The following is a 24,932-nucleotide window of genomic DNA, read 5'->3' on the forward strand; positions in this document are numbered from 1 at the left end:
CTATAAAGAGCTGATTATCTATAGTCCCCAGCCAATTGCCACTTGGCTGCTTATCATTGAATTTCCCACGAGGAGTTCGCCAAAGCCACATGCTCGAAATGACCCTAATTCCCAAGCTCTCATGATGGAAGAAATCATCTTAAAAAAGCATATCTTTGTAACATGTATGAGCTTTCATTTTCGTGTTTCAAATGCATTTTTTTCAATATGCAATTGTGGACAACATCATATTTTGGCACTTCTGATGGCCAGATCATGATTAAATTTTTCCCACATATTCCTTAACATGCGAAGTGAGCAATTACCTCCTTTCAAACAGATATCAAACCATAATTATTATAAACCTAAATTAAGCAATTAGTATGGGCTGAGCCGTCAAAGACTTCTTACATTACACTTTTTCCTGTAAATCCAAATACCTTGAACAAATTTTCTTGTTATTTGCATTTTACAGTTAATGTGAAGCAATATGAGCCATTAATGGTTGACAACCATAGAACAAAGGCAGAAAAAGTGTGTCCATAAGAACTATATTTTATGCCTTTTTTCGAGTACCACCTCCCTCTTGAAGAGAAAAATAATGTTCCACTGCACTGAGCTCTAATCTGTGACCAGCGAGAAACTAAACCCACGTGGCAGCTGCACTGCAGACCTGTCATCGTGCAATTTGTGAACGTGCTGACCACTTTCGCAATTCAAGTATGCAACAAAAGACTGGGAATTAGAATGGAAGTTTTGCAAACTGTCAGTGACTTGTATGGGCTCTTTTGGTGTTTATGATAATATGGGCTATTTAAACAGCCTTTTATAATGGACATGTGAGCGTAGTCACATGTATGTAGTCACACGTATGTATGGCTTAGGTTCCCTGCACTCCGATTCCCTTCCGCATTATGTTACTCAAAAAAAATAGACAATGCTGCACATAAGAGGCAGTGGTGCCACTTCATACTGGACGGACGTGAGCTAAACTGGCCTTTATTTAGGCTAAGGTATTACGATTGTAAGATTTCAAAAATTTCAACCATATGCACACTCAAAACTTCATTCAGGTAAAGACATCACTTACAGCACGCAATGCCTACACGCAAAATGGCAGCCGCATGGCAGGCATCCCCTACATTGCAATATGCATGTTGGGTCTGAAAAAAATTTGAGAAGTTTACGCCAGCCATGAAAAGCTTAAAGAGTGAAACTGGTCCATCTTAAGGGTGTAGTGCATGATCATCATCATCATTTTCTTGGCCTCCGCACCGCGCCTCTCGCGCAGCTCTAGCTATGCATGAGCTACGCGAAAACAGAACGAGCTCACGGGCCTGGTGTGTCGGATGCTGGCAGCCGCCACGGCTCCATTTAAGGCCTGAAATAAAGTGGCAAAATCGGCACGGCCCCGTCGGCCGCCTTCGAGGTCGTCTCGCGTCTCTCCTCCTCTCTTTAGCTACAAGGGCTTCTTGGTTGATGCTTCCGTTACTCATACTAGACTCATGCCACGCCTGGAACCTCCTTTGCATAGCTTGCTTCCTTGCTGCGTTCGCCTCGTGCTCTTGTTGAGTATAGTCTGGGTCTGCTTGTCCTTATCGCTTCATGGCCGTTCCATGGGTTACGTAGGCAAGAACAAATCACAGTTGAAAGTCTCGCTCTCGATTCGCAGCACGCCAAGACTCACGGTAAGTAGCTTTCTTTTTGGTCGAGCTACAGCTATGAAAAGTGCTTTAACATGACTGGGGACACCTACACTTTTAGGAGCTATGATGTATACATGGTTGCTAAGTGACAGTGCTGATGTCAGACCTGCTGCAGCCTGGCTATGTTAGCTATGTCACAGCGGCTGCAGTGCAACGGCATGCGCGGCAGTGCCAACGTCACACCAGCAGTGACAAAGCTCGACGCAGCGGCTGCGCGCACTGTCCCCGTTTTTGGGGATGACTTAGCTATGGCTGCTCCTTGCAGGGGTGGAAGTGAACTTAAGTGCTTTGGAGCAGCTCAGGAAGTAGGAATAATGCTGTTTCGAAGTAGCTTTGGCACAGAAAATTGGAGCAGGTTCGGAGCATCAAAAGGAGTGTTTCGGAGCAATGCAAGTTAGTTTTGGAGCAACTTTTTAGGGTTAAACATCATTGTTATTTGAAATTATTTCTGGTAAAAAAAATTTCAATGATTTTCACAAAACATTTGGTACTAATGAGCTGACCAGACTTAATTACTACCCCCAAACATGTCTGTGTGCGTGCAGAGTGCGCACGTCTGTGCTCCCATCATTAAACATCACAGCTGACAGAGAAATAACTCAGAGAAAACAAGGGATAAGCAATGTTTTTTATCTCTTGTTTTCATGACGACTAGATATTCACAGTGCACTTTGTTTGGCAGAAGTTTGTCATCCCACTGCTAATTAAACTCACTACTCTGCTTATCTGTGTTCAGTTTGGAGCGTAGTGAAGACGAGCAATTAACAGGAAAAATCCACTCGCACGCTACAGCGAGCCACCCAGCAATGATGGCGTGGGCAGCATAGGCGCTGCGCTGCACGCAACTAACCAGCAGATGATTGACTCCACGCTACTCCTCCGTATTTCAATGTAACTGTCAGCTGTCTCTTGGTATCAGATTGCGGTAGAGAAGCGCACATGTGTATCTCCGAATGTGGTGCATTCTGTCGTTATCTCAATTACTGCGTATCCCGCACTCTGAAATAGTTTCAAAATGCAGCTTTGTCACTGCGGACTATAAAACGATCGTGCGGGAATGCCAGTTCAGTATCTTTTCCACACTTTGGCAAAAAGGAAGAAAGGACTTTTTCATGGGTACTTTGGGCAACAATTGCTGTGTTACTCTACTTGGTTATTGGCGGCAATAGCGAACATCAGGAGATGCACATTTGTACTTGTAAACGCGCGCTGCCGTCTATGATCATGCTGCGTTCCCGGCGGGTACAAATTATCGAGGTTTTACTGCACAACTAAATAATTCACAGTTACTCATGCTGGTGCCACCACTTTTGCAAGGAAACCATGGTGATAACAGCAATAAGACAAGCACTATAAAGCCCCATCAATGGAGTGAATTACGTATCATTATCGAACATGCGATCGAACTACATTGGATACGGATGCGACCGCACCGTTTGTGTGTCCAATGCTCAGTGTTGTTTGGTCGATGGTAATATTTGGCTAAATTGGCAGTGGGAATTTCCAACAGACATTTATCTCGGAAATGACCATTTAAGCGCAGCCTGGTGCTGCAGGTCATATTAGCGCACAATGGCGCAATTGGCGCAGCACTTCCACGCCAGTCCTTGGCGTATGCGCGGCTAGGAGAGCTTGAAACCCAGGTGGTGCGTAGCTGTGACATGGTTGTTCGAGGCAATGGCACGGTGAGTTTTTTGCAGTGAAATGCACGTGTTACTTCGAGCTCTAACAGCTTCACTGATTAAAAAATAAAACGTAAGATAACTTGTCCACATATTATCCCAAGTGCCACATCAAGACCAATAAGCTTTCAGACTACTGACACCATACCGTACAGTTCATAATCTAGATCACATGCACAGACTATGATTAGGCAGATGAGGAAAAGCATATGGATGCCAAGTGGGAGAGGGGAAGAGGCTTGCGCAGCAGCGTGTAAAAGCTGTGTGCGGTGGAAGAACAAAGGCATTTCGAGCCAGATGCACTCCCCTGCCGTTTAGGAAAGCAGAATAGTGAATTTTGGCACAGCTGGCCCAGCAATGTGCAGGGAAATAGTATCATAGCAAAATGGCACAAACAGGGGTGGGAGTGGGCCGCAGTGTTTCGGAGCAGCTTTGGGACCGGGAATAATGCGGTTTTGGAGCAGGTTTAGAGCAGTAAAAAGAGAGCTTTGGAGCAGCTCTGGTACACCAAAAGATGTGTTTTGGAGCGTATAAATTTAGTTTTGAATCAGATTGCTTGGGTCACACACCACTGTCACTTATAATTTTTGCTTTTTGGTAAACAGAAACAATTGCAGAGCTTTTTTTTAAGCATGCAATGCTAATGAAGCAACCAGAATCACCCAAAATAATATGTAATAAAACCTACATCACAGCAGAAAGCATAGCAACTCAAAGAAAAAAACATAAATGGCACCCTGGACAGCTACTAGATCTCAGACAAATGAAAAAGATACAAAGTTAAAATATTGCAATGATCAAAATACTATCCAAACATTGCATCCATCACGAACAGCAACTCAAGATTAGAGATGAGCTAATATAATAAAAGTGATCTTCGTAATAAAACAACATGGCTCATTAAAGATTAATGTGAAAAACTCACGTTGCAGTTTTTGAAGTGCTACAGCCAACATGAGAACCGCGAGGAATTTTAGATTCTCTCGCCGTGCCATTGATAAACTGTGAAGTCAAAAATTTTTTATTACGATAGGAATTATATTGTCATTCGACGAGTTTTCACCGTCGTCGCCATGTTTTGCCTAAACTACAAGTTGGTAACATTCCCTGCGCATCATAGATTCTACCTGCAAGTAAAATTGTGCAAGCTGCGGTGCTGAGCAATGCTCAAGCAGAGATTAAACGAAGCGGCCGATCTCCATCACTCGCAGGGCGCACGTGATAGCATCCCATCGCGTGTTCGACCAGCTGTCAAATGCTCAAGCAGAGCGAAAACACACCGCCCATCTCGCACAATCATAAAAGACGCAGGAGAGAGAAGGGGGGTCACTAGAGTAGTAACTGTGAACTTTGATTCCAAGGGCGTGGTTGGGACAGCTGGCGTGCATCAGAGCACGGCTTGCAAACCGTACTTATTCTCTTACACCTGCACTTTGTAGTGTGTGTCGCGATGTCGGATCCAAAAGAATTCACTGTCAGCTTTCGTATTTTTACGGGGCCGTGACATTGATGAAGGCAGCAGCCGATATTTTCATGAATAAATGAAAAAACTTTAAAGTATGGAGTTGACTTTTAATTTGGGTGAACTTGCCCACAGAAAGCGAAACGCCACTTTGCAAGCAATGCACCGATAGCAGCGAACATAAAGTGTCGGCAGTCGATAATCTGCCAAGCAGCAAAGTGCATCAGCATTTACATATATTTCATCGAAGATTCAAGCATTCTCGCTAGTGGCCACATAAGTTCCAGAAGAAACTTCAATGTAGGCGTTGTGCACGTAATCTCATTGGAAGGTTTTAGGATTATCCATAGGGTTCCCAGTCATGCTGGCATGGTTTGCGCAAGACAGTGTTCGACACGAAATGGTGCCGTAACAAAAACTAAGAACCCTCTCCTTGAAGAGAAGCCTGATGGGATGCGAAGCAGCAGTGGTGCACACGACGTTGACCCGGTTGAAATGGACGTCGACGCAGGTGCTGGAAGAATGGTTTGAAGTGAAACTCGGTGTAGCATTTACTTGAGTAAACATTTGTTTGAAATGCAAAAACACGAGAGGTGGGACGAGTCGAAGACTCTTGTGCTCGGCTTCCTTGGCTCGCGTCTCGTCAGTGTTACCGTGCGCCGTCTGTATTCTCGAACGCGATCGGTGTTCTTGACTCGCACCTCGTCAGTGTCACTGGTCTTCCACTGCCAACGCTTGCGTACAGCTTCCCTGGCTCGCGCCTTGTCGGTGTTGACGTCGCCATTCGAAATGCGATCGTCTTCACTAACCCTCACAATGCCAGCGATAGCCGGAAAAGGTACACGCACACTAGCGGGAGGCATGCTGCGACAACGTCCCGCCTGTCGGCGCGATCGCATGGGAAGCAGCGGAGCGCTGTCCAAATTGTCGGCACCGCGAGATTTTCAAGGCGTGCACAGTGCACGCTCCCGCTGGCTTGCGGCTTCTTCTCGCCGACATATGGAGAGAGGTGCACTGGTGAGATGATGCCCACGTGAGGAGTGGGCTCGAGCATTGCCAGAGATGGAGAGGGTGAAGCGAGAGAGAACTGACATGCGGCGAGTGCGCGGAAGTCAAGGGAGAGGCGTCCCCACGAACTGCTAGAAAGGCCTGCCAACACCTGCAGCGCTAGGAGTGGTGCGGACGAAAAGAGAGCGTTACACTATGTTACACAGGCTAGTCAAAGAGCTGCTTCGCACCTTAAAAAAAAAAGAAAGGAGCGCGGACGGCATTACCATCAGAGCATACAAATTGTTGCTATTGCAATCATCGCTCGGCCGGTAAAACTGATTTTATTTATTTTTTTTCCAGTTTATATGGTTCGACGATCTCCATCGCAGAATGTGTTCTGTGCTCGGTGGTTGCTCGGCAACAGTGCTGCGAGTTATTTACAACAGCACTGCCGTCTGTAGAGTTCACAAACAGCTTGGCGATATAAACATATGCGTAGTCGCACAATGACGTATGCCCATAAATGCCACCATAACAATATTAATCCATTCTATTCCCGTGAAGCAAGATTAATGCAAAAGACAAAATGTTACATGACCAAACTAATTTTATACGGAGCGGTTATGTCCTTTGTGTCCCCCACGCGTGTTGCTCGCTCGATGAAATTTTAGGTTAACGTGCAAATTGCCGTTTAGGCGCAGAGTGGCGCAATTGGTGCAGCGCTTCCATCCCTGCACAAATGGACCACCACTAAAGAGTGGTTTTGTGAAAGAGAGAAAGAGAAAACAACTGACCAACAAAAATATTGACAAAGTCTCGCTGGAGTTTCTGGAGACCGATCTCAGTCAGCATGCGCACCGGCATCAGCCCCTCCATGGTGCACTCCGGCCGGAAATGCGGGCTCATGTTTCGCAGGTACGCACCCACCTTGGTTCCATTCTTGGGAACGATCTGCGAGAAAGTTTTGCATGGCACACCATTTTATTGCCCCCAAAAGTTCCACCAGAACAGCATGAATTCAAGAAAGTACACATTCGCACCAAGCCATAACAGCCTCTCCCTTCTTTTCTTTGTGTGAAGAAAAAATGAATTGTGAGTATGTCTTGCCATGCATTTTTATTAAGCTGCCCCAAATATGTTGCCTCAAAGATATACATATATTGCCAACAAGTCAATCCACAAAAAACTACCTGGTGGGCTTGTAGACAACACTTCATGGCCAAACTTTGTGAACTGATGCAAACTTGTAGCAGAAAACTTCGTAAAGAATGTACAGGTAGAATATCTTTATAAACTTAGGTATAATAATTTGTCACATGTAAAATGCTGACTTTCATTTATATAGTAGACTCTCAGTAAATGAAAATCTCTTAAACGAAACTACTGCTTGAACGGAACTATTGCCTCTGCAATGCTTGGTTTCGGGCTTGCATTCTGCACCCATGTTCACCTCTCAGTAAACGGAAATCCTCTTAAAAAATTCCGCCATATCCACGAAGTGAATGATGATGAGTGGGCGAAGCTCTGGAGGTAAACCTGGTAAACCATGAATCCTCTGTACATTTTGCCCACTCGATTTTATTACATCGCTTCCCCTAGCGTACGTCGCCGCACTAAATCGAACGATTGCCTTCAACCAATGACACGCGCCATATGTGACATCATTCCTATTTTATAAGATCTCGCGTCTTTCATCAACTACAAGTACCGCTTTCTAGTTTATAACATCTTGCATCTTTTCATCATCAGCTACAAGTACCACCATCTAGTAAACACTACAAGAACTAAACGAGAGGTGGCTACATACAGGAGACGGTACCGCTATCTAGTGAACACTGCAAGAACTAAACTAGAGGTGGCTACATACAGGGGACGGTACCGCCATCTAGGGAACACTGGAAGAACTAAACTAGAGGTGGCTACATACAGGCTACAGGGGACGCACAGCCCACGCCCTAAGGAGCTTCACCCCTAAAAAGGAACATATTTTTCCGGTCCCTTCAGGTTCCATTTACTGAGAGCCTACAGTACTCATGTGTAGAGCATACAGGAATACTGAAGCAGGTCAGAAAGAATTATACAAGTGAGGCATGGCACATATATAATAAAATGAAACAAGGAAACCAAATTGGTGTGAAGGCACACTCTGTTACATATTCCACATAGTTTTGTAACATCTTCTTAGAATGTTTGTGTGTTTGTGCTATACTTTAAGGGGAGATCCGATTAAAAAAAAACTTCCATTATTTGGTAGCCTATATTAACGAAATGCTTGCACTTATAGGCTTTTATGATGATTTCAAATATGTCATTGGTTTTATAATAATTAGCACAGTTTTCGTTTTATGCCATGACAATGTGTAAAATATAGTTCGTTTTGGACGAACGTTTCATGCTACTAAACATTTATGCTTTTGAGCTAATAATGGTTCATGTTGCTCAATATTAATTTCATAATGCAAATAATTATCAAGAGTGCATATAAGACATTTTAGTGGACAGAAAAAAATTGTAATGTGAAAATTCTTGAAATTCTCAGCCATACCAGCTGCTTACTTCAGGTTTGTAATATTTATACAGGCAATATTGAGTTTTAAAAGAGATACTTTAGCCTTTTGTATGTTAAAGAATATGTGGGCAATATTTCATCCCCATCTGGTTATTAGAAGTACCAAAAACATAATGTCTAAAATTAAAAAGTTGCCCGAAAGTGTACCTTGAGAAAAACACATTTTAAAGGTATATAAGTCGAAGTTTCTCTATGTAGAAAAGATGTGTTTTTTAAAATAATTTCTTCCATTATGACAGCTTGACAATTACTATTGTTATTTTGAGCTGGTGGTTTTGGTGAACTCCTCGTGTGAAATGCAATGGCAAGCAGCCATGTGACAATTTTTGGGGCACTCTAGACAATGAGCTCTTTTCAGTTTTCAGTAGCCACCATGTGCTTTTTAAAAGCGATTTTAAGCTCCTTTGACTTTAATGACTACCTTAATTTTTTTTTGTGAAAGTAGAGAAACTAAACTTGTGGATGCAAATAAAAACAAAAAATAGGTAATTTTGCAAAAAGCTTGCGTTTTTCGACTCACATCTCCCCTTAACTGCAAATGAACGTAGGTATGCTTTTACCGAATATGTCGTCACATGGTTCTGACGAAGAATGCAGCTATTAAACAAGTAAAAATTATATCTTGAATTTTATTATCCTGTGCCAAGCAAAGCAACATTCACTGTAAAATAACAATGGAATGCACAGTCATCAGTCATTGAGAATCTGATCACTCAGAGGTTTTTTTCTCACTTTTAGATATGCATCATATTTCCCTCATTCCATCATTATTGCTGGTGCTCGCATGAGTTCAAAACATAATCTGATAAGTGAAACTTTCAGTTGATTGAAGCATATTTAAATTCCTGGTCAGCCTGAAATGTTTACAATGTATCTTAAATAGACTTATGCGAATAGTAAATTTTAGAATCGAAGCAAATAGCAATATTGTCTAATAATTTTAAATCGAGCTCGAACACTATATATCACATATCATTTTTAAAAAATGAGTATATTTGTCATGACAAAATTAACCTGCAGAATATTTATTTTATTTTCTAATTGAAACATCACATGTGAAAATGTCCCCCCCCCCCCCCTTTTTTTTGTTCAAGGGATGTGGAAGCAACTTTGAATAGCAGTCAGATATGACTCCTGGTAGAATGCAAGTGATCACCTATAAAATATGTTACATTTAAAATTTACTATAGGCCAACTTAAAACATATAAACAGGTATACACTCCGCTTAAAAACTATAGGGAGCGCACTGAAAGCTGCGAGCAGTGCCACTCGTGGTGTGGCAGGTTCGCAACATTGAGAATCGTATAGCAGACAACAGCTCCTCATTGCTTTCACAGCTATAGCGGCAAAAGTGCCCGTGGCTGGCGCATTAGTTCTTCGAGAAGGAAGATATTCTTTTGCAATGCCACTATGAATAAATGGGAAAACCTGCACGAAAGCGGCTATGTTTCCCACGTTAGTGAGCACCTTTGCTGCCCGCTGTCAGTATAGTGACAGCAACTGCATCGGGCAGGCGTATGTAATGCTAGATGCCTGCTTCATAACTGTCGCAGTAAGCTGTGATTTTTTCACACTTGAAATATTATTGCTGCGTTTCCAGTACCCACGTACTTGCAAAATACTCAGAGCATTTATAAATATTGGTGGCTCCATGACCATTCATCGTGGAAAGTGGCCGGCGAAGTGCTCGTTTGTTGCGGCTTCGTGCAATGGCAATTTCCAGCAACAGAGTCTTGCAAATTGTTTTGCATGAAATTGTGGCGACATCATCCTAGCTCATCATGATCATGGTCTTTACTTCCCGGCTCGTGCAAATATGCTAAAAGCTTGAAGCGCGGGCGAGAAAGAGAACGCACGACGATTTCGATGAGAGAGATGACACCGCAGCCCTCTTTCCTCTTTTGCTTCACCTTGTGAAATAATGATCACTGTGGCCACTGTCATGACGGCCATTGTGATGTCTCTCTCATTCACTACAACCTCTTTCGTGGTTTATGTCGCTTTGCGAAACACATATCTGTTGCTACAGCATTGGCAAAGCTTAGTTTTTTTACCCTGCAGTCCTTTTAGTACACGCCCTGCATCATTTCTTCCTAGCATGCAGATTGTTTAATTACCCATCAAAGAAGAGGGCGTTTGGATGAACCACTCAGAAGGATGGGATTCAATTTCTCACTTCCAGGGGTTTTTTCGTTTGGGGCTACAGCACCAGGTTTTAGCCAATGGAGCATTTGCAATAAAGAATAGAATTTCCTATGCGAGAGGAGACGGATTGAATGCTAAGGTTATCCAAATAAAGCTTATTCTTCAACAATGTTACTGAATTTTTTCGTGAATTAAGCTAATTACTTGTTAAGAAAACGATTTATTGCTAAGCATTTTGAGATTAGCAACAAATTTCTTTATATAACAAAGCACCACCAATTTCATGGCCAATTTCCTGTGGTGGGGCGCCAGTTCAATAAGGGTAAACCAATCCAGCAAAGTTTTAGCTTGATCTTATCGCGTTCGCATAGTGCTGCTGGGCAGCTTGTTGTGTTTACGGTGATACGCTACGTAACTCAGTTCGCCTCTTGACCGATGGTTCTAGCATTGCACTCCCCAAAACTGCGAAGGGTATATGGCAAGTTAATAATTATTAAGGACCAACATAAAGCATTCTATCAGCCATGAGCTGAATTAAAATACCTAGTATAACTTTCTTTTCTCATGAGCTCTAAGTCAACAGGAGCATCACGAAATATCATTGCACCTGCAGAGGTTGTGTCCATGACCAATTCAAGCATGCAGCAGCAGAACGAGAGGCAGCACAGGAAGCGGGAACCAAGCAATTTTTACGTCTCACAACTGTTAGCCACTTATTTCGCTGGCCAGTAAAGCAGGGACAAGTGAAGTAGCTGTGGCCGCCGTGATAGCTCAGTGGTGAGAGCATCGAACGCGTTATTCGAAGTCAACTAGCTGTAAAACATTGTTCCCACAGGACACGGCGTGCACCTTCGGTGCAATATACTACGCAACAGTTCATGATTTCAATAAACTATATGTGCTAGCGGGCATTGGGAGAGTGTCTGGTTTTGCTCAGGCTTTTAACGGCTGTATGCTATGACAGCGGCGAGGTGGCATGCCAGTTGCTGTGCACAGAGTGTATAACAAGCTTTTAAAAGTTCTTAAACCTAAAAAATAATGAATTGATATGAGGGTCCGTTTATCCTTGAAGTTAGGCAGGACTTGATCTTGGGATAGTTGGTGTTTGCAAATACATTTAAACCTGGACATAACAAAATCGACAAATTCTCGAAAAAATGTGTTATAAAGACGATTTCGTTGTATGCATGTTCGGTATGAAAATTCAAAAAATAAATGCACAAACTAAACAAAAGAAGAACTGAAGGTAGAGGTAACCCAAAACACTTATTTAGCGGTAAAAAACTGTGCTATTACGATAGGTGTTATATGGACACTCAAGGCGGGTTTTTTCCATCGCCACCATGTTTCATCACAAGTCTAAACTGATAACATGCCTCCGTGCATCGTAACTTTTACGAGCGGGTAAAAGCGCGCGAGCGCTGCTGAAGCAGCAATCGAATAACATTGTAACATTGTAACCCATCTGTAACATTGTAACCCGTTGAACATTGTAACCCATCTGTATCAGCACCTTCGGGTAAAAGATGCGATGTACAAGTGGCTTTCGTTTAGTTTGTAATTTACTTTTTAAGTGTCCCGCTCTAGGTGACATAATAAGTTCTAGTTAGACACTAGAAGTTTTTGCGTGCCCAATGAAAAGCGTTCTACCGTGGTGATTTTTCAAATTGGTTCGCTACGAGCCCCCAAAGCATGATGCAAAGAAGCAAGCTTAAATCCCCTGCCTCTCGTCCCATGTAGCCATCCAAGCCTCATTCCTTTCCTGTTCTCTTCAGTATCGGGGCTGGAGAATCACATGGCACATACGCAACAAGAACAACATGCGCAAGCAAGGTAACGCACGCGTGACGTGCCGCAGCCTAGTCGTGCACATACGCCATCCATTTGTGTCGTTTCGGAGTTCTCTGTTGTGTATTACCAGTTTATGTGGGATGGATCAGTCAGTGCGTGTACTTTAGGAGAGGCTGGCAAGAATCATGTATGGTGACCGCAATGCAACACGTTGCTCTGCTGAAACTGCGGTTAGAGACGATCAACCAAACACAAGCTAAGCGTTGTCAGGGTTGGCGAAGACACGATGCAAGAACGACTAGAAGACGAATGCAAGCAAAGTGGGGCAGTAGTAGTGGTAGTAGTAGTAGTACTATATAGTGTAGGGAACTATGCGAACGACGACAAAGCAGCAGGAAACAGCAAGCCACAGCGTTGGTGCACACGCGCGACCCGAGCTTGCGTTTGTTTTGTATTTTCGGCCTGTAGACGTTCCTCGCTCTTCTGGCGTTCCTTGGCCTTCCAGTAGGTCTGTACGCAAATAAACTGCGTGACATCAGGTGGAGGTGTGTGGACTCCCGTACAAACCTGGAACTTCGCTCCCGTAAGCTTCCCCCTTGTTATATCTGCGAGTCCGCAGCGAACGTCCATGCCTCGGAAAAAGGAAATCTGTGTCAAGGCCAGCACGCGAGCCCGCCTGACACGATGAACAACTCAACGGCGTCAACATGCGACGGCGCCTTTCTGTCGCACACGTGCAGTGAGTCACATCAGCCACGAGCCCGTCGAGCAAACAACCGGCGCCTTCCTGTCTGGCGGGTCTGACGCAATGCCTGGCGACGTCACTCGTCCTTGGGTGCAGCCACCTGCAGCGCAGCCTCTCCAGATTCGATGAGAAAGAATGACGCGGCCCAGCGCAACCCCATTGGAGGAGTCTGACCTCATGACCAGCGGCGCTTCTGGTTGGACATTTTGTTATTCAAAGAATCCACCCGGTGTATATAAAAGAAGCCCTGCGGCGCGTCGCGAGCAGCAGACCTGTTGGAGAGCAGACATGTGTGTCAGAGAAGAGACCTATGTGATAGAGAGTTGAGCTGTGTGTCAGAGAAGAAAGTTATGTGATAGAGAGTTGAGCTATGTGTTAGCAGACCTATTTGAGAGCAGACCTATGTGTTAGAGAGGAGAGCTCGGCTCTTCGGGTCTCTAAGCTGTCGGCCCCAGTGCCGAATTTGTAACGCCTCTGTATATATGCTGTACATAAACCTTGTTTAACTTACCGTCGTCTCGTCTGCTCGTCTATCAGCTCTGCGCAGAAGCAGTCGCGAGCTGAAAAACCTACGCTACTAAACATCTGGTGACCGTGTCGGCGGAGATCGGAGCATTGGCGCCTTCGGGACCGTGTTGGCGTCGCCGTCTTTCGAAACAGTGGTTGCAGCGGTGAGATTCATAGCGCCCTTCGTAACGTCGTCGGAGACGCACTTCGTAACAGTGGCTGGCAGCTGCGGGATCAGCCGGCGTCAGCGACATCGATGCGGTGAGTGCCTGATGTTTTCTCCTCAGTTTACCAGACTACTCTAGCTCAGGTTATAGTAGTTTAGAGAAGGGCTGTGTGAAGCATTAGAGTGAGCTTTGAAACCAAAGTTAATGCGGAGGGGGTAAACACGGGAGTGTTAAAAATTGCTTGCGCGTCTTGCTGGTTGACTTATAGTGGGTACGGCAAGTAAATTGTTAACAGGGGCAAACAGCAAGAGGCTAGTGTGAACGATGGAGAACCTTAGAGTGAAGGAACTCATCGAAATTTGTGAGGAACTCGGCATTACTTTGGGCCATGCGAAACGAAAGCAAGCGATCCTTAAGATCATGAAGGATGAGGGAGTGTCGGCTGAGGAAGTCGATGAGGCCTGGGTGGATATCAAAGCACGCCGTGAGAAAGCTGAAAGGCGCGAACGCCGCGAGCGCGAGGAGGCCGAGAGACAGGAGCGCCTCGAGTTGAAACGAATAGAATTGGCAATACTACAGTGTTCGCAAGCGCCTAGCGTAGCTTCTCCAACAGTTCAGGTCAGCGGTTATAGAATTCGGGACCAACTGCCACCGTTTGTAGTAGGCGAGGACATGGCGAAGTATCTCGTCAAGTTTGAACACGTCTGTGAGCGAAACGCTTTGGAGCGGTCTCTTTGGGCGCGAAACCTGTTAGCTCTTCTTCCCGGCGAAGTGTCCGACGCCATAACTTGCTTGTCAAGGGAAGCATTTGAGAGCTATGACGAGGTTAAGGAAGTGCTCTTGAGACGTTATAAGTTGTCACCCGAGGCTTTCAGGCAAAAGTTCCGGTATGCTAAAGAGGGGAATGAGTCACACGTTGACTTCGCGTTTCGTCTTAAAGCCGATTTAATTGAATGGCTCAAGGGCGAAGGTGTTTATGACGACCGCGATAAAGTGGTGGAATGCGTTGCATTGGAGCAATTCTACCGCTGCATCGAGGAGGATGTCAAACTTTGGCTGCAGGACAAACTTGGTGAAGTACAGCTAAACAAGGCAGCAGAGTTAGCTGAGGAGTATTATACTCGACGAAAATTGCATAGCAGGGCAGTGCGCGTTGAAAAGGATGAAAGAAAATAGGGCTTTTCAAAGAAACCTGATCAACGGAAACCCGCTCCGCACCGTAATTTCAAGAAGGACCCGTCTCTTACAAAGGACACTGTAGGGGAAGGGCAAATGGAAGCGGAGAAATCGAGTGAGGTTCCTAAACAACGCATTGATAACACACGGGCGTTTGAATCACGGAAGCCGCTAATCTGCTACAACTGCAAAAAGGAAGGGCACATCGCGACAAACTGTAAGCAAAAGTTTGCTTTTGCAACAATCCGAGAATCGGAAAAGAACATGCGGTTGTTGGAGCCATATATCCAAGAAATTAGTGTGAATGGGCAAACGTGTCGAGCACTTCGTGACTCAGCGGCAACCATGGATGTTGTCCATCCTTCATTCGTGTCTCCGGATGACTTCACAGGAGAATGCGCGTGGATCAGGCAAGTCGCCGAAGAGCAGAGTGCTTGCTTACCAATCGCCACGGTTGTCATTGAAGGCCCGTTCGGTAAGCTTCACACCGAAGTGGCTGTGTCTGCCGCGCTTCCCGATCGTTTTCCTTATCTTTTCTCTAACAACTCAGAGCAGCTTCTCAAAGAGCAGGGTAAATCGTTCTTTCCCAACTTAGCGTACATGGCCCTCACACGATTGCAAGCGCGGAAGCTTTCGCAGCAGCTTGATCTTGTTCAATGCGGCGAACTCTCAAGTGACCTTGTCGGCGGGTCAACGGAACCTCAGAGAGGAAATTTTCCGCGTGAGTCATGTGAGCAGTCACGCGAGCGGCCCGTCGCGGAAGCGACCGGCGCGGTTTCCGTAGCAAGGGGAGACGACATGGCGCCATTGAATCAGAGCGAGAGGGCTGCAACGCTCTCGCCTGTAGCGGAAAGTTGGAGTGAGCTGTCGAGGGTTGATCAAGAAACGCTCATTCGAGAGCAGCGTGAGGACCTCTCGATTAAAGTGCTAATGGAAAGCGTAAACTTGGGAAAAAAGAAAAAGAATGTTTCTTTTTTTGAGAAAGCAGGGCTTTTGTATCGGAGCTACACAAATGCGCAAGGTCGCACGTATGAGCAGCTCTTGGTACCGCATAGGTATCGTCGCCTTAAAGTGGCCGGTTACTGAGATGGAGCATGATGCTCCAACAGCACAACTTTGACGTTCGCTACAAAAAAAGGAAAAGTAAACGCTAATGCAGACGCATTGAGCCGTGCGTTTAGTTAGTGCCTTCTCCACCTTTCGGTTTCTCGCTGGCGATTCGGGGCAAAATTTTGACCTCATCACGACCTTAGCTGAGTGCTCTCGTCCAGAGTGATCTCAACGAGCCAACTTTATGTTGTATTCTGTTTCGTTAAGTTATTGTACGTGTAAAAAAAATTGAGTTCTCATTTTAAGAGTCTTGTGTCCCACATGTGCCTCTTGATGTAGAGGGAACGAAATTCCGATAGACACGTAGCTAGGTATATGTTGTACTATACTTTGTCTGGTGTTCTGTCGGGTGACCGAGGGCACTTGCTTGTGTCGTGTGTTGTCTGTTGTCGAACCGTTCGACAAGTTGCAGAACCACCGACAAGTGCTGAAACCAAAGATCGTCGGAAGAGACGAGCGAAGCTGGCCGTCAAGTTGTGGCGACAAGCCAGTGGAGCTGGGATCCATCCTCAAGAATGGGATGTGTTCCCGGAACAGAGTCTGGAGCTGCATCCTCCCCATGGCCCTGGAGGCAAACTTGGAGGGACCTAACGAACGAGCGCGCCTGACATCCGAGCCACGTGGAAGCAGCTCGTCTTTCCGGTGCATTGTCTGGCGGCGGGGGTGCTGTTATGCCCGCGAGTCCGCAGCGAACGTCCATGCCTTGGAAAAAGGAAATCTGTGTCAAGGCCAGCACGCGAGCCCGCCTGACGCGATGAACAACTCAACGGCGTCAACATGCGACGGCGCCTTTCTGTCGCACACGTGCAGTGAGTCACCTCAGCCGCGAGCCCGTCGAGCAAACAACCGGCGCCTTCCTGTCTGGCGGGTCTGACGCAATGCCTGGCGACATCACTCGTCCTTGGGTGCAGCCACCTACACCGCAGCCTCTCCAGATTCGATGAGAAACAATGACGCGGCCCAGCAACAACCCCTTTGGAGGAGTCTGACCTTATGCCAGCGGCGCTTCTGGTTGGACATTTTGTTATTCAAAGAATCCACCCGGTGTATATAAAAGAAGCCCTGCGGCGCGTCGCGAGCAGCAGACCTGTTGGAGAGCAGACATGTGTGTCAGAGAAGAGACCTATGTGATAGAGAGTTGAGCTGTGTGTCAGAGAAGAAAGTTATGTGATAGAGAGTTGAGCTATGTGTTAGCAGACCTATTTGAGAGCAGACCTATGTGTTAGAGAGGAGAGCTCGGTTCTTCGGGTCTCTAAGCTGTCGGCCCCAGTGCCGAATTTGTAACGCCTCTGTATATATGCTGTACATAAACCTTGTTTGACTCACCGTCGTCTCGTCCGCTCGTCTATCAGCTCTGCGCAGAAGCAGTCGCGAGCTGAGAAACCTACGCTACCAAACATCTAGTGACCGTGTCGGCAGAGATCTGAGCAGTGGCGCCTTCGGGACCGTGTTGGCGTCGCCGTCTTACATAACACCCTCTAAGTGACATGAACATGGCCACCGAGACGCCTCTCCAGGTGTCACTTGAGGCGCCGTGTATCCTCAACGAGACCCTCCTATATTCACGGGCTTCCCTGAGTCGGACGTCGATGATTGATTGGCGAGGTATGACAAAGTCGGCGCAAGTAACAAATGGGACGACCCAAGTAAGCTGGGCTACGTCACGTTCTACCTTGCGGACACCGCGCAACTGTGGTTTAATAACCACGCAGCTGACATTACTACGTGGTCTGCATTCAAGACTGCTATTACGGATGTCTTTGGACGACCTGCGGCACGCAAGCTTCACGCCGAGCACCGTTTACGTCACCGTGCGCAGCAACCAGGAGAGACCTACACAGGCTACATTGAAGATGTGTTGCATCTATGCAACCGCATCAACTCTACCATGCCTGAGGAAGAAAAAATCAGGCAAATTTTGAAAGGCATTAACGACGGCGCCTTTCAGATGTTGCTCGCGAGAAATTCCCCCACAATTGCTGTCCTCGTTTCCCTCTGTCAAAGCTTTGATAAACTGTGTAGGCAGTGCGCAATTGCTCGTCAAGCCCTCACGACACCAGACACGCTCGCAAGCTTGCACCTAGCAGCCCATCCTACCGATCAGCAGCCGTTGCTTTCGACAATCAAGGACTTCGTCCGCGAAGAGGTAGCGCGCCAGCTGTCACTGCTGCCACTGACACATGAGCCTGCGCAAGCTTTGGCACCGGACCTCCAACACGTCATTCGGACCCAAGTCGCTGAGGCTCTTCCGCCGATGCATCAGCAACCACCAGTCACTACGCCTCTCACGTACGCTGCCGTCACTGCTCGGCCTACGCAACAGCGTATGCCATATGCTCAACCTGCCACGCCACCCTATGTCATGCCTACAACCCCAATTGCTGCGCCGTATTCCTACGCGAGATCTTCAGCTCCATTTTACCGTTGCTCAGACGCTTGGAGGACGCCGGATAATAGGCCCATCTGTTTCGCCTGTGGTATCGCTGGACACGTCGCCCGCCACTGTCGCCAAGATTTTTGGCTGGGACTTTCTTTCGCGTCATCGGGCCATCATAGATTGCTCACGTGCAGAAGTTGCCCTTACACCGCTACCAACCTCTTGTTTGGTGGATTCTCTTTCTGAAGCTTACAAACTTGTCGTTGTTGCAGACACGGGAATAGCACCAAGAACATCCACCCTTGTAGCCCTGACCTGTACAGCTGCTCCCGCCGGAACTCTTTTGTTCACTCCGTCTGACGTATTTACCCGCCGCCGTAGCCTACACTTGCCCTTTGCCGTACTCACCGTGGAATCCGGTGCTACCGCCATGCTCGTCGCGAACTCGCTATCGTCACCAGTTACCTTACTTCGCGGAGAATGTTTGGGTAACATACAAGACGTTGACCTCTTGCGCCCTCTGGAGTTTGCCGAACACCCACCTGACCTCCACGTCACAGACCACCACGCTCTATGCTGGCTATCATCGCTCAAAGACCCGTCGGGGCGCCTTGGACATTGGGCGCTTCACCTACAGGAATGCGACATTCGTGTTGTATACCGATCCGGCCACAAGCTCTCCGACACTGATGCGCTATCCCGCTTGCTGCTACCGGCTTATCCAAGTTCCTCGTCACCTTCTTCAGCTGTCATAACACCAATCGACTTCACAGACATGGCATCGGAACAACACAAAGATGTGTGGATTTCCCAACTCTTCGCCTTTCTGACTGATACAATAGCTAATTTGGTCTCAAGAACTATCCGCCGTCAAGCCACACATTTTGCTATTCGAGACGACCTCCTCTATCGGCGGAATTACACGCCTGAAGGTCGGAGGTGGCTGTTAGTGATACCCAACCACATGCGCTCGAAAATCTGTACTGCTTTCCACAACGACCCGCAAACCGCTCACGCTGGCGCTCTCAAAACGTACAACCGTCTACGTCAGCGGTACTACTGGCGCGGCATGTACACATTTGTCCGCAAGTACATACGTGCTTCTACTGCATGCCAGCGACGTAAAGTCCCACCTCAACGCCCTGCCGGTACACTTCAGCCTCTGCCTTGTCCAGTGCGTCCGTTTGACTGCGTCGGTATCGACTTATACGGACCACTTCCCACGTCATCTTCTGGAAATAGGTGGATAATTGTTGGCGTGGACCACCTCACGCGTTACGCGGAGACGGCAGCACTACCCGCAGCAACCGCGAGGGAAGTTGCGTTTTTCATCTTGCGCAACTTTGTTCTTCGCCATGGTGCTCCCCGTAAACTTTTGAGCGACCGGGGGCGTGTTTTCTTGTCTGACGCCATTCAAGTGTTGCTCGCTCAGTGCAACATGGTTCATCGCATAACGACAGCATATCACCCGCAGACGAATGGCCTCACAGAACGATTTAATCGCACTCTCAGTGATATGTTCACGATGTACACAGCTTCAGACCAGACCAATTTGCGGCGGCTGCATTTCCGATGGAGGCGGAAATGTTGTAGGCCCGTGTACTCAGATTTGGGTGCACGTTAAAGAACCCCAGGTGGTCAAAATTTCCGGAGCCCTCCACTACGGCGTCTCTCATAATCAAATGGTGGTTTTGGGACGTTAAAGCCCACAAATCAATCAAAGACCAGACCGATTGGGACACTGTCCTTCCATTCGTCACGTATGCGTATAACACCGCTACGCACGCGACAACAGGGTTCTCCCCTTTCTTTTTGTTGTACGGAAACGAACCATCGTGCACGCTGGACACTATCCTCCCATACATGCCCGACTCCTCTGAGTACACTGAAATTTCTGATGTTGCCAGGTACGCAGAAGATTACAGACGATTGGCCCGTTCACTGACAACCGAGGACCAAGGCCACCAGAAGCTAGGGCATGACACCGACCGACATCTCTCTACTTTCACGACTGGTGCTCTCGTTTGGCTCTGGATTCCACCGAGTACTCCTGGCCTTTCGTCGAAATTACTGGCACGATACCACGGGCCCTACCGCATTCTCGCCCATACGTCACCAGTCAATTATGAGATTAAGCCTTTGACACAGTCTCATAACTTACGCCGTCATGGCCGAGAAATTGTGCATGTGAGTCGCCTGAAGCCGTATTACGACCCCGCTATAGTGACTACGCCTTAAGTTGCCAGGTTGGCTACGCTATTCACCAGGGGCCAATGTAGGGAACTATGCGAATGACGACGAAGCAGCGAGAAACGGCAAGCCACAGTGTTGGTGCACACGCGCGACCGGAGCTTGCGTTTGTTTTGTATTTTCGGCCTGTTGACGTTCCTCGCTCTTCTGGCGTTCCTCGGCCTTCCAGTAGGTCTGTACGCAAATAAACTGCGTGACAATAGTAGTAGTAGCAGTAGTAGTATGTGCAGCATTACATAAAAAAGAACCGCGATATGAATATCAGGGATGCCGTAGTAGAGGTCTCCGCAAATTTTGGTCATCTGGTGTTCTTTAACCTGCACTGACATTGCGCAGTACACGGGCAGCTACTTTTTCGCCTCCATCTGGATGTGACTGCCACAGCCACAATTGAACCCGTGGCATTCGGCTCAGCAGCAGGGCACCCTATAGCGAGCAGTCCACCAAGGCGGATGCGAAAAGAGGGCCGATTAGTGAATAGCATCTTCAGGCTATTTGAAATAAAAATAAAAATAATAACAAGCTCAGATTCCCTTTGCGTATATTATCTTTTTTTTTTCAGCTTTCATTCATTACACTGATTTTAAAAGGACAGTGCAAAGGTACAAGAAAAAGAATGACATAGAGACAAAAAGCCCTCTTTCTTTTCCCTTTGTCTTTACGCTTCCCTTTCAAAATCATATGAAGCAGCTAGCCCAAACCAAAGTACTCCTCACGCATGCTACACAACAGAACACACAGATTGCACATACTAAGTAATGTCACGTGCAATGCTCTTAATGAGGTACCATTCAAAATGCAGAATATAATCTGGAGACGGGACATTTTTAATCTGTTTTTCTAGATATAGTTAGCACATAACGAAGTTCTGATGAAGAGCGTATAGTATGCGACGTCACCCATCAATGTCAACGTAAAAGAGCGACATAAAAAGCGGACCATTCCTTGCTGTACGTCACTCCCTAGGTCACTCCCTAGGTCATTAGAAATTGAGCGTTTTTTTGCGACATGTAATTTTGCAAATCTTAACAGGAATGATCCGGATTGCCCAGTGCACCATTACACTTGTCAGCTCTAAATGCTCAAACCTAGTGAGGGGCCCTTTAAGGTGTTCACCAATAGAGGAGCAATCGGTCCTACGTGATTAGAGCTAGCATCCCTCTCCTCTGGGGTATCAGTGGTTTGGTTATTTGCTCCTTCGCTGCCCTTCCCAGCCACAACGATATGAATACAGCCTGGTAGTTCTGTAACTAGTGTAATGCTTTCAAATGGTATCACATCTTTGCAGTCGAGACGCAGATTCTTACGTCTCAAATTTTTGTACCAACTTTCTAACCGCAAATTTGCTCTGAACCCTGACCCCTACCTCACACCACTAAGAACACGCCAGACTCGGCATTCACACGCACTTTCTTTAACACCATATTTTGCTCGTACTAACTTGTTCAAATTTTCTTTCTTTCCTCGTACCATTGAAGAGTGGAACGATTTGCCTGCAAGCAGTTTACACTCTCCCGATCTTATTTACGCTGAAATTTGAAGTTGTTTTTCTAACTATTCCAACTATTTCCTCTTTTCCCTCTCCACTCTTTCCTTTTGTTGCTTTTGTATAAATATGTCACGCTTTCCACTTTTTACTCTCTTTATTGTTGATGTTGTTTTGAAATGTGTATGACAACTGTATTATCTTGCCCTTCCTGCTTTGGCCTCTGGCCAGCAGTATTTGTAAATAAAAAATAATAAAGAAAGAGACCAAGGAGAGTGTTAATTGAATGGTGGGCACTTGACGCACAATTCTAAACATTAAAACGAAAAACCACCTACTGCAAATCGCATGGGAAATGCATGCTTAAGTTCATTCGCTGGTACCTTTCTACTATCTTGAACAATATCATTTTTTTGCTTCTTGCCGTAGATACAAGTCACCGACGTCGTTATTTTGGGATATTTAAATTTTTGTTGAAAGTTTTGTGCCTATAATTATGACGTTGAGGGCCTAAAACGGTGTCTTACCTGCCTGTCTTCGGCTTCTAAAACACACTTATTTAGTGCCTAAAGATCCAGCCTCTAGTCATGAGTAAGAATGCGTGAGGCACGCGCCGGGTGCTGGGATGCAGAGCACGTGTGCAAGATCCCCGATGGTGCGCAGACGCGCCACGCTCACGAATGAGATTGGTCGCAGAAAGACTCGTGGCACGTGATCCGAGCTGTAATGTAAAATCATGGAGGACAAGCTCGGCGCTGTGCTGTGGAGCTTCGGACTGGAAAGATCAAGAAGGTCAGCATCGCTACAGTGACAAAAGCAGTAGCTGCTCGGTTTCTGAAATATGTCAGCGTAAGTGGCCTGGGAAGTGGCCGTCGACCTCGGAGGTCCTGAGTGAGACTGCCCAGACTTGCCTCAACTTGGCAAAGCAGTTTCTGAGGACTACAGCTCTTACACTTCAAGCCAGACTGAATGCAGCCCACACCAGTCATCAGAGGAAATCATCAATGAGGCCATGGACGAGTTAAGTTAGACCAAGCGGGCTGAAGATGACAAATAAGACCGGGACACCAGCAATGAAAACAAACGGCACATTGGGCGGAAACTACTGACGACGACCATAAGAGCTTGAGGAAGGCGTCGATGACAGACTCGACGAACCATCGACACAACAAGGGCACGAAGTTGACGCGACAGTGAGATGAACTTCAATAATGTTTCGTTACCGAAATGCCTATTTGGTGGCTAGAGAGAGATTAGGGCTAGAGATTAAGTTTGACTCAGATTGAAGTTAGTTCCGCTTTTGCTATATGGCCTGTTATTGTGTGTGTGTGTTTTTTTTTTTGCGGCTCAGATTTTTGCCATTTTGTGTAATATTGAAATGGGTTCGCCGTGTTACCTCAGACTCGCGTCTCTCTCTCAATCCAACCTTTTGCAAGCGCTCCCGAGGTAAATTCATGACAGACGAGTCAACATCCGCAGATTCGTCGATGTCACCATGGTCTCGGAGGGTTTCCATCAATGCGCCTAATCTGATATGCCCTTGGTAGCGACGACATAGTTATCAATTTATCAGTTTTTATTATTACAAAAAGAGGATTGTTACAGAATATAAAATATACGGACGAGGGTCCCAACTGCAACAACCTTGATGGTATTTACAAATAAATAAAACAAGGATTAGCAGCAGCTTGAACCGTAAAAACATATCTAGCAATACATACACGAAAAAGAAAAACAAAAATGCATGAAATCCAAGTGTACAAAATATGATGAGTACAAACAGACAGCTCTGATGAAGCAAAAAAAAAGAAATGTAAATTTAACATCGCTGAGTTCTTGAATAAAACTGAACAAATATTACACTTGTCCGCATTTTAAAGGGCTAGTGAACAGGCTCCGACTTTTTTTTTACACCCCCCAAACAAGCTCGGTAATTCGTAGAGTAGACCGCAGTGATCCCGTTTTCTTACAAAGCTGTACAGAGCTGCACGCCGCGCAGAGCCTCCATTTTGAAAAACAATTCCTGCGCTCCTTTCTTACGCCTGACCAATGCTCCTTGTACACGCAGTGAAGACAACTTGCCGGCCGGCGACGTAACATAGCACGCAGCTCGTCGATTGGTCTAAACCAGGTCTTAACATACCATAGTGAAGTCAACAACAGTTCCTGTTCCCACCCACAGCTACGACAGGGCTACTCAATCATATGAGTTGCGAAACTCCCCATAGGCTCTATGCATCAAAATCGGGACACTTCACTGACCCAGTTTTTGGGATTGAATAGATTGTCTTGCCACCTATTGATCAGCACACCCACTATTAGGCACATTATTTGTGTTTTAAAATGCTGCTCCCAGATGATGCGACAGTCTGCTCCCAAAAAATCAAACTCCAGAAAAATCGGGCCAGCTTCATGTCCGGGCTTTCGGACGCAGCTTTGCTGCAAACCATTGTCGGCTGCAAATCAAGCGACTGGTCTGCAAAGAAGCATCGGCACCAGGTAAACAGTAAACAACCAGGCATTGCAGCAATTGAAAATGCGTTGCGACTGATCGAGTTCGCCGATGACCTCAATCGCTGACGTCTTGTCACATTGCTGAAATGGGCGGAGTCACGACGATGAGTCACGCCTTCCCCTCCTTTTGAAGGAGAAGGGTGGTGAGGCTGCGCAAAAACTTGAAACCATCTGAATGCAGTGTTCTAGTACCTGTAAATTCCTTAATATAGCACGTATTCGCAAAATTCTTGCGGCAGCATGTTCACGAAGCAAAAGCGCACATATTTCTCTTT

The 24,932-nt window shown here is 46.3% G+C and overlaps 1 protein-coding gene across 1 annotated transcript in view; it reads right to left on the reverse strand.

Moving 5' to 3' along the window:
* Positions 1 to 24,932, reverse strand: part of Zwilch (zwilch kinetochore protein) — a 153,148-nt gene that overhangs the window by 43,359 nt on the left and 84,857 nt on the right. The window contains exon 12 of the mRNA XM_037423688.2: positions 6,614 to 6,770. Coding sequence (XP_037279585.1) covers positions 6,614 to 6,770 — 157 coding nt within the window. The remainder of the gene's footprint in view (positions 1 to 6,613; positions 6,771 to 24,932) is intronic.

This window comes from Rhipicephalus microplus, chromosome 4 (assembly GCF_043290135.1).
Source record: "Rhipicephalus microplus isolate Deutch F79 chromosome 4, USDA_Rmic, whole genome shotgun sequence".
Classification (NCBI taxonomy): domain Eukaryota; kingdom Metazoa; phylum Arthropoda; class Arachnida; order Ixodida; family Ixodidae; genus Rhipicephalus; species Rhipicephalus microplus.